This window comes from Uloborus diversus, chromosome 9, assembly GCF_026930045.1.
Source record: "Uloborus diversus isolate 005 chromosome 9, Udiv.v.3.1, whole genome shotgun sequence".
NCBI classification, from domain to species: Eukaryota; Metazoa; Arthropoda; class Arachnida; order Araneae; family Uloboridae; genus Uloborus; species Uloborus diversus.
Genome location: NC_072739.1, coordinates 78,596,243 through 78,607,231, shown reverse-complemented (window position 1 = coordinate 78,607,231; position 10,989 = coordinate 78,596,243). Strand labels below are relative to the sequence as shown.

General features: G+C 33.0%; 1 protein-coding gene across 1 annotated transcript; it reads right to left on the bottom strand.

Moving 5' to 3' along the window:
* Positions 1–480: 480 nt before the first annotated feature.
* On the bottom strand, positions 481–10,803 carry LOC129230731 (uncharacterized). The gene is made up of 4 exons (XM_054865152.1): positions 10,732–10,803; positions 5,775–5,822; positions 4,378–4,415; positions 481–1,747 (listed from the first exon to the last, which is right to left on the bottom strand). Exons 2-4 carry the CDS (start codon positions 5,791–5,793, stop codon positions 1,319–1,321), a joined length of 486 nt encoding a protein of 161 aa, XP_054721127.1. The 5' UTR covers positions 5,794–5,822; positions 10,732–10,803; the 3' UTR covers positions 481–1,318.
* Between the last annotated feature and the right edge of the window lie 186 nt (positions 10,804–10,989).

Here is a 10,989-nt window from a genome sequence, read left to right as displayed (position 1 = left end):
ACATATATGACTTTTAATGTTCAAAATTCAAATTAAATCGTTAACATTGTAATGCCTTTCCAACTCTTACCAAAACGTTCATTACTGATTTTTCACATGAGACTTTTAAGGTTATACATTTTATGCATATGAAACTATTGAGATATGCTAAATGTGTGTATTGTTGTCAGAAGGATCCATTTATGTTTATTTTATACGCCATTGCACACTCCTGTGATTTGGCGCTGTGATGACTTAGTCAAACACAAACGGTCATATTCATCGAACGAGTAGAGCCTTGGTTAGACAAACATAGCGTCGTTGAAGTCTTCTTTAGAGAATAAGAAACCATGAATCCGTGGGTCGAGATTCTGCCAGAGATTCGAAACAGCTGGTGAATAGACTGTTAGTCGAATGAGTTGGCTAGTTTTTTAGAGCACAAAATTTTCAAAACATGCTTGAAGAAAAATACTAGTGCAATTTGTAAGCGTTTATTGCCATTGTTATATGTTTGATGTCAAAGTAGAAAAACACAATAATCAGAAAACAGCTGTAAAACTTGTGCAACACATTTATTAAAAACAAAACAGTGCGTTGACGAGAATGATCAACTTTATCACAGGTACTCAACGTACAAGCCCACGAGGTTCATAATGCAACCGAAAGTTCCCTAAAACCCCCAAAAGAATTGCAGCAACAACACGGCTGACATAGTTTACAATAGGTGATTGAGTAACGAGAAACCTTGTGAGCGATAGAAAAACACGAAATAGTAGTACCTGCACATTGCAATCATATTCTTGAAACATAATACTTAAGACTTGAAACAAAATGCTAGTTTCAAAGCACATGCTTTGATTAGTAAAATGTGTTAATAATGCCCTTTGCAACCCCAAAACATAAATGTTACCATGAAAGATGAAAAAGCCAAATATTGCCAACACCAGCATTCAAAAGTGAAGTGATTGATGTATAGTGTCTTAGGAAGCAAAACCTGTTGAAAGATTACTATAGACAAGGAAAAATCGTTTTGAAATTAACGTTTTGAAAAATTGAAAATATAAAGGTTTAAGCTCTAGAAAAAGCGATGAGGTAGATAAATAAAAATAAAACATCAGAAGAGTATTTAATGGAAAAAAAAATCGGAAGATTATTTATGTAGTATCTCCCTATGTCCTAGAGTTTGGCACAAAGTTCTGCATTATGAAGGAAGCAAAAATCTACCATTAATGCATGCTGCGAGCAATTTGAGTACAAGGTTTCACACACTCTACAAAGTCCAACAGTCCAGGCCAGGTTCAGTTCTTATAGAAGTTGTTACTTTGAAGCTATAGGAGTTTTATCCACGCTGTGGCTGTCTCTGTGGAGCAACTTGGTTGCCAAAGTCTCCAGTCCTGGACCTGTACAGCAAGGGCTCTGCTCTCTCTATATCCTCCTCATTCAAGAAGTACAATGTAGGATCTCCAGCATTGATTCGATCGTTCACGAAATAGAAACTTGGTGCTTCAGGACATGGAATGGCATCGTCTGGGTCCGCACAAGTGAGGGTCAGTTGGTTGAAGAGGGTCTGGTTGCCACAAAGGAAAGACCACTGTTGAGTTTCGGCGGTTCCGTCTTCCCTGGCTGTTGAATGGCAAACGTGGAAGATCTGACAGTTGTTGTCCACGTCGGCATAGTAGCCATCGTTGAAACAGGTGAAGGAAGTCTTAATTGGGCCTACTAAGATGTCAGCTCCGTCAGGGAGATCGTAGGCCTCTCGTTTTGCCCTCTGTAAAGAAAATGTATTATGAGCAAAAAGTTATTATCATTCAGTAACCGGTGGGCTATAAAAATATTTAGATTATAAATAATTTCTATCAGATTATGAAATAAATAATTCGACTATCCTATATGTTAAAAACTGCTAAAATTTTAGAAATGCCGAATCTTCGTGGTTTGCATTTATTTTCTAAACTTCAAAACTATTTAGTTGATTACTAATACAAAATTTTTTTTCAAATTATCTAGCTTAGTTTTATAGTTCTTTTTTCTATTAAATATTTTACAATTGACTATTTTCCCCTTTTTTTTTTAAATAAAACGACAAATTATAAAAAGTATTCTAGTTTTAGTGCAAATGTTGTCTATTATTTTGCTAAATTTTACTTCATCATTTGAAAAATAAGTATCAAATAATTGAAAACTGCTTTAATCAGTTTCTAAGTGCGTAAGATAAAAAAAAATGTAGAAAACTTCACAGGTGAGAATATTATGAGTGGTATTTGAAGGAGGTTTTTGGTGTTGTGGGTTGAACTCTCAAACTGTAATGGAAACCAGATGTAATTGAAACAGGAAGTTGAATGAAAATTACTCATTCTTATATCTGGTCTTTTGCTAATTTGTTCGGCTTAGTTAAGGATCTTGTTAGACCAGAGAGAGACCGATTAGCTCGGGCTTTTAGATGACTAACCGGAAGTGATTAAAGATTACCGGTTAGCCAATCGTATATGAAAGCATTCTATGCACACTCAACGAATAACCACTGATGTAATTAAACGTTTCGAAACCACCCGGGTTAACTGGTAAATCTATTCGAATATGACCATAGGAAGCAGTCTTAACCAATGGAACCCCTGACTGAGATCCCCCTCCCCCCTGCATCCAACTACTTGTGCTTCGGTTTGGGTAAGCACAGTTATTTTACCTTTATTATGATTTTTCTGTTAGTCATTTGTTTTTACTTCCTTAGTCCTTTTGATACTTGTCGTTTTTATATTAGACACAAGGCGTTCGCGTTTCTCCCCCCTTCCCTAAGTTTTAGGACATTTTTCCCTTGTCCCTTCGGTCGACTGGTATTTTTCATCTTTTAGTTCTTCAGACATTTCCATTCATCATTGAGATTTTTTGCTTTTGTAATTAATAAAACTTTCTCCAAGTTTTTGAGAATTTTCACTTGGTGCTCTAAAATTGTATCTTTACATTGGGAATTTCCTCTTAATTGTCATCCAAAAGTGATGTGACGCTTTTTGAGGGATCAAGGGGCTTGTACATTTTTGACAGTTTGACAAGGGAGAGGGAGAAAGCAACAAGACGTGTGACGTCACACATTATTTTGTAAATGTTTATGAACAATTGCATGACATGTGACAAAGTGAGAAGGGAGTTGAAAATGACAATTAGTGACAAAGAGAGAAGGGAGTCAAATATGTGAAAAGCTGACATTGTTCATTGACAGCCCTTCAGTCATTACCCATTGAAATAGCCATATCAAAAGATGAAATGCGTTCCATTCTTCATCGAACTTTTGAATGTATGAGAAAACTTCGTTTTAATCGTTAAAACACTACCCTCAACTATGAATGAAAATATTTCTTTGAAATAACTTGGCCTTAATTTGTAAGGTATTTTTTATAACTTCTATTAAATTCACCTTAGTAAAATGCTTCTTCTGTTCTTAACTTTTCTTTCCAAAATACATTAAAACGTCTCTTGTTTCCACACAGTCAATGTAACTTTTTTTTTTCTTTACAATGTTCATCTCAATCATGACGTCAAGACGACGTTCTCTTAGTTCCTAGCACCGATCTTAGTTTTATTCTTGAATGTTTCCGAAAAAGGCAATTTTCTAATTGATTACTCTCTAGTTCTAAACTATTATCAGAAAGCTAATAAAAGCCATTTTTTCTGTTTTTGTTTGATTGTTTACGTTACTTGATAATTACATTTTACTTACAGATGACAACACACAAGTTGAAAAACTAAGAACCTGATGTGTATGTAAATTGAATTCTGTTTGGAGATCTGTCTGCAGCCATTTCTAACAACCTCTTACAATTTCTAACTCTACAAAAGAGAACCCCGTACAATTCCTTTCCTAAAATTTAATACAGAACTCGTGATTCTGTTCCTTGCATTTAACTAAACAAAAGTGCGAAAAAAAGTACTTCTCTTGCTGATTAGATTATTCAGTGACTGCTCGATTAGCCAATGATCGAGTAACGCTCCTGACGTCATCAACGAAGAAACTCGCACAGGGTACGACAATTTTATAATATGTTTTAGTAATGTTTAACATGCAGGGAAAAGCTTTATTGCGACAAGACTGACCTGTTTCCGGTAACTTAAATGTTTTATGGGTAAGACTTTTAATTTAAGGAGAACGAAGAAACGAAAAAGTGGTTAACAATGAATGCTGTCTACTGGAGTTTAGGGGTTAATACGCTGGAGTTAGGGTTAAAATTTCAACTATCAAAATATTACCAAACAGGCAATTGCTTTGTTCAAATGTAGAATCAATTTTCACCCGTCATATCTTGACGGACGATTTTCTAGTAATTAATAATCCTTATGAAGATATGAGGTATCATTGCTTCGAGAGGTAATGGTGAGAAAAACAATAAATGTGTCAACGAATCTTACCTTTGGTGCTGCTACAGCTACTGCTATCCAAATGGAAACTGTAATTATATTGAAATTCATTAGTTAAGTAGTTACTCATGTTTTAAATTTAATTAGAATCAACAAACTTAACAGGAAAAATAAACTTGCTGCCTTTTCAGTTATTATTTTCAAAGTCAAAAACTTGTGAAAAAGTTGTGCTTTAATTAAATATTTAGAAAAGATTTTGTTTAAAAAACTTATACAGAAAAATTCTATAAAAAAAGAATAATCGTTTCAGATAACTTCCGAATCTTTAAGTGAAACTTACAGAGCTTTACTCTTTATAGGCATATTATATAATGTATTTTCACTTCTCTGTACGTGAACCAATGGCTTTCTTGCCATTTTTAACAGAAGCGACTCACAGAAAGTGTACTCTATTGTCAGTCCTAGCAGTAGTATCCATTGACATCTAGAGCCTTCTGCCAACGTGTCTCCTTCTGCAAAATCCTTTTGTGCTTAAACTTGAGGGCATTTGGTGCAAAACTGTCCGTAAGTGCTTGGGGCAGACCTGATTCAATACTGAAAGATTTACCATAGCGATGACTGTCCAGGGAGTAAAAGAGGTGATAATCTGCTGGTGCAAGGTCAGGTAAGTAAGGAGAATGTCAAAATCTCTCAACCAACGTACTCCTAACGTGCGTACGCGCACTAATTCTTTGATTAACAGGTGTATACTAGTGGTGGTCTTAGTGTGGGGTTCTCATTATATTTTTTGCTTTAAAGTAAGAATTGTTATCCGAAGGAAATTTTTAATGTTCTAATTTGCGTCAATTTACTTTAATTTGGTATATGAAATTAAAACTTCTAGATAAAAGCAAAAAGGGATAACATCACTTTAGTATGAACATTGTTTCAAACGATATTGACCGATAAAAATCATAGTCATATCAATTTAAAAATTCAGTTACTCTTACACCAGCCAAAAATTCAGGTTGCATGAAAAATTTCACAGTAGCTCTCATATTTTACATTGAAGCAAAATCTTGATCTTGATGATTATTATTTTTATTTATTTATTCGTTTCATTTCCTTATAATTCTTTAATATTTCTATAAAAATAACCATAGGCAGAATTTAGTTAATCTGTCAAGAAAATGAGAGCAATAGATTGAAAACTTTATATTCAACGGAAATATCATTCACAAAGGAGACTATGCTAATTTTAATATTATCTAATCAATTTGGCTTTTTGCGTTTTCCTATTTTTTAACATCAAAAAGACATTGTAATGATTATTTAGCACATTCACGTATACTAAAAAATATATTTAAAAAAAATCAATTTTGATAGGTTAAACTTTCCCGAAAACGAAGCAAGTACAAATAAACATATTTCTTTGTAATATGTAGTATTGAAAAAAAAAAAATACTTACGTAATATGACGATCTTCATGTTGTTAATTTAATTTTGGAACAATAGATCTGAAAACGAGAAAAACATTGTAAAACTACGTTTGAGAGAATAATTTTGTGCTTAATTTTCATTGCTCAATTAAGTGTGAAATACTTTGATAGACTTCATATTTATTTAAGCATTTTAGTTTCATTGAGGAAAGGAAATGTTTCATAAAGGAAAATGAATAAATGACGATCTTCATGTCGTTGATTTAATTAAGTAACAATAAATCTGGAATTGAGAAAAACATTGTAAAAATATGTTTGAAAACAGTATTTATAGCCTTAATCTTAATCCTTAGTTAAATATGAAATGTTTTGAAAGATTTCACATTTAATTAAGCATTTCAGTTTCATCGAGTTAATGAATTGAAAAACAGAAATGTCTTTGAAAGTAATGAAAACTAATAGTTTTTGTTTGAATATAAAATCTACTGTACACATCCACTGCTGTGTTACATATTTTTAATAACAGAGCACAAAATTTGGCTAGTAAATAGTTATTCGATGAATATTATTTGAAAGTGTATGATTATTTAATTGCAAATCCACACACACACTATTTCTGACAATACATAAAGGAATAGAATAAATTTTGAGATGAAATTATGCAAAAGATATATCATTTGGAAACAAAGTAGATAAAGGGATTTGATTTTGACAATATCAAGTTTTTGCAATCAAAAGTTTAAATAGAGATTAAAAAATTTGTTTTTTTCTTTTAGCATATGTCGTTGTTGTTCTAATATAATGTTTTATCGAACACCTTTTATGTGGCGGTCCGAATTGGCCCAGATAGCCCGCGATCCAAGGAAGCACCATCTACCAACATTTCGATAATTTAGACCACATCCGGAACCCGAAAAACTTCTGGTTCAGCACGACCAGAGGTATTAATACACGTGGAGGGCTTTATGACCACTACATATTTAACGTGCTTTTGTCATTGTCAATTAACACGACGGATCTTCGACCGGCTGGCATTGAATCCAGATCTCTCCAATTACAAGCTTAACGCCTTACTGATCGGGCCACCACCCTTTTAGACGATTATTTTGTTTTCATAAAGGTAATTATTTTGCATCAATTTCAGTCAGTCCTTTCAGATTTTTTTTTATTCTCCCAAAATATCATACAACAATAGCATTAATAAATCGTTTATGAAAAACGTTATGCCATAATATACACTGAAAAAAATGAAGTTTTCAAAATTGAGTACACTCATGCTTTCATGAAGCAAATATCAAAAAATAAATTAACTAAGAGGTAAGAAACGTTTACAATTGTATTATAAATATAATATTTGATTAAAATTTATAAGATTAAAAATGAGAAAAAAAAACTTTACTTTTAGAAGAAAAATAAAAACCACATTCGAAATAATTTTAAAAAATATCTTTGATATAAGAGAATCTTGAGTTAGATATGATCTAATGAAAGTTTCATAATTTTCGTATTTTAGCGTTTAAAATTGAATAACATTCGAAAAACAAACATAAAAAATCAAAATGAAAAACAAGTTTCAAACGATTTGTTTTAAATATCTTTGGTATAAGCAATGCTTAAGTTACACACGATTTAAAGAATTTCACCTTCTCTGCGAGTTTTCCTAGCATGTAGAGAAATAATTAAAAATATCCATTTCGGAATAAATTGCCGAGATGAAAAAGGCAAGCAAAGAAAGATGAGTAAAAGGAAGATAAAAGCTAGATTTTTACATGCGACAAGGACAGAAAATAATATTTATTTCCATAGACGGCGATTTTTTTTTTGCTCATGAATTTAGGTTTTATGATTTCTTTTTTTTTTCTTTTTTTTTTTTTTGCCATCAGTACTACGATGGATCACGTGACTCACTGTTGGCAAAGACTATATTTGGGCAACGGCAACGCGCCGTAAACTGCTTAATAAAAGGAGAATTAAATGAAATACTGTATTATACATATTTATGATGGAGAATAAGCAAGATTTCTTTTTAATCCGTTTTAGATATAAAGTTACAAGTCAGAAAATCTAGCCATTAATTGAGTTAGTGAGAGAGCAAGAGAGAAGAAACAAATGCGGGTAAAAGATTCTTCTTTTAAGTAGATTATAACTGTTAAAGAAATAAACTGAGGGACATATAGCAAACAGCTCATGCCTCAATGTTAAAATTAGAAAGGATGGTGCTTTTACCACATGCTAATTCAAATAAAAACAGCTCCCTGTAATTACAATCCTTTTGACTCCGAAGTTTAGGATACGTTCTTCCCTTTTTCATCGTTATCGCTGTAAGTGACAATGAAGAGCACTCGCGGATTCAGTATTAGTTGCAGAAGGAAAGTATTTCATAAAGATTTTATTAGAATGCATTTTACCTCTTCCATTAAGGTTTTTTTAAATCAATATTTTTCAGCATCATTGCTCTTAGTAAAGATGAATTCACTATTACGCTCTTATTGATGAGCGAAAGATATTTACTTTGCGATTCAATTTAACCATGTCTTATTTCTTCCATTAACACTAGAACGACTGACATTTTCTGTATACCTAGAAAGACTGAAGGGGCCAGTGTGGCCCCTACCCATTTTTGGAGTTAATTCTTTTAAAAATTCTTCCTGAGGGAATCCACATGCCTGATACACCTTCTTTCATGACTAATTAAAAACTTAGTACTTAATTATTTTTAATTTTTCTCTCTATACTGGGCAAAAGGTTGAATTAGTTTTCCTTTCGAAGAGCAATGGCCACCGTTAGGATGGTAAGCAGTCGGTACTGTTTATAGCATTTGGATATCCAATCGGCTGCATAAAGAGGAAGTTACAGGTTAAACTAGAGTGAATGGCATTTTTTTATGCTACAACAATAAGGAGAAAGGAAAAAAAATAAATTTTTTAATTGTCAAAATACTTAGGGGCCACTGTGGCCCCTCCCGTCTTTCTAGGTATAAGGATCAATATTAACAGTACTACGAGGCGAATGATTAAATGATTAAACAAACATTCAAATAGTGTCATATAATGAAAAGTCAGAAAATTCCATTAAGTTCCGTTAGATATTATCCGAGTTATTAAACAACAAACTACGCGAGGGGCCACACAGGCCCCTCCGTCTTTCTAGTGTTTTAAGGATTTGATTTTATATTTTTAATCGCTAGTTATCTAAAGAACAAATAAGTTATTTTAGACGAAGATAGAACATATTTCACAGGTGACCATTTAATTATTATTTATTTTTCCTCATTTTACAATTTTAAGTGACTTTATGTGTTTAAATAATCGCATGTTGTTACAATTCGTGCCTATTGAATGGAACAGAAATAAACACTTGAGAGAAACGAACTGATGTAGATTTATATTTTTTTAATGCATAAATTTTGCTTGAGCACATTTTGTACTGATTTTAAATGAAAATGAAATAATTTGCAGTATTTCATACGATTCACTTTAGCATTCAACAATCTTTTTAGAAGTCAGGGCCAGGAAATTATAAAATACAATTCATTAGCTATATGCGAAAGTTCGCACGGTAAAAATTTTGTTTTGGAAGCTCTTAAGCAATTCCACCCAACGACTTTCGGTGGAAACATTTTCATTTTGTCACTTCATAAAACGATATAAGCCAAAATACCACAACTAAATATGGGGATAACTATATATGAGGCAGTGAGAAGCAAAGGGATGCAAGTGTCAAAATCTAAAATTTGGAGATAACCAGTACAAATGGTAGGTGAACCTCTCCTCTAAGTTGCGGCAAGTGATGGTACTTGTATCCCTGGTAGGTGCTGTTATTTAGCATGATTTAGAAAAACTTTTCAATAAAAGCCTACCTAGTACCTTATCTTTAAACGCGTTTTTCTCAAAAATTGAAAATGTCCACTTGCATCCCTTTGTTTCTCGTTGCCTCATATGTTGTCTGGAGACGCATTAAGTATACATAAACTGAAATTATTGTGTTCATATATTGTGTTACATTTCTTCATAGGGCAAGTTTGTTTGATACACGAAGTGCTTGAAGGTAAATACTAAATCTGGCTAAGGGACACATACGACTGCTAGTTGCAAAGAAACGACTCTACTCAAAAATGATTAAAATTTAGAACTAGAAGTTTACTTCCTGGTTAATTTGAAGCTCCAGAATCAATAAAAAAACCGAACCATAAGAAGAGTAAAAAATTTATTGATGAATCAATGAAATTATCTATTATGAAACTGAAACGTTTATAAGGTATATCAATCAGTTAAAAAAATTCAATTATTGCCTTACTAATTATGTTGGCTCTAATGACTGGATAGGATTCAGAAGAATCGACATAGTCATGCAATCAAGAACCGAATTTGTGAAAACAAGATAAACTTTAAATTTGTTTTCCTTACTTAAAAGATACTCGTATATTATCAGTGGGCCCGTAATTCCAATAAAATAGAAGAGGAAAAAGGAATATTTACTTTTGCTTTATAGGACTTAAATTTAGTATACCATAGCAGCGTAAAAATTTATGGATTCAGCTGGAGGTATACTGATAGGCGACAAAGATATGGCACCTTTTTGATACGATGTTAGTTGGTTTGACGTAAATCCAATACAAAAACAGTCCAAGATGTCTGTAGAAACAACAGGAATTTTTGCATTTGCTCTACAGCCTAAAATTGTATATACTAGGTCCACTTATAAAGTGTTGGATTTAGATGTAGGTATACGATGTGGAACTAAGATCTAACTCCTTTGATGTGTTAGTGGTAGATGGTTTGACGTAAGTCCAACAAAAAAATGTTCTTGAGTGCGGTAGGAACAATAGAAATTTTTGCCCCTGATTTAGACAAATTTTATATATCAGGTCCACTTAAGAGCTGTTGGACGTAGCTGAAAGTATATGACTGTCAACAAAGCTAAGGCACCTTGGGTATTTCGGTGGTAGAAATAAATTCGGAAATAAAATGAAATGATGTGGACTTACCCCTCGTCGGTGCTTTGCTCGGGTGAGAATGAATGCCTTGCGTTGTTTAGCCTTTTTATATCACCCGGGGCTGCTGTAATTCACCACGTGTTACCCAAAAGGGTCATCGAGGCCGCACCGTAAATTTTTCCTCAACGGAGAGTGAAAAAAGGGGAGAAAAGAAACGAGAAAAAAAGGAGGTGGAAGAACAGCTAATCATAAAGCGATCAGATGTGCAAATGTGTCCGGAAGAAAGAGAACACAACCTTGTCGTGTGGA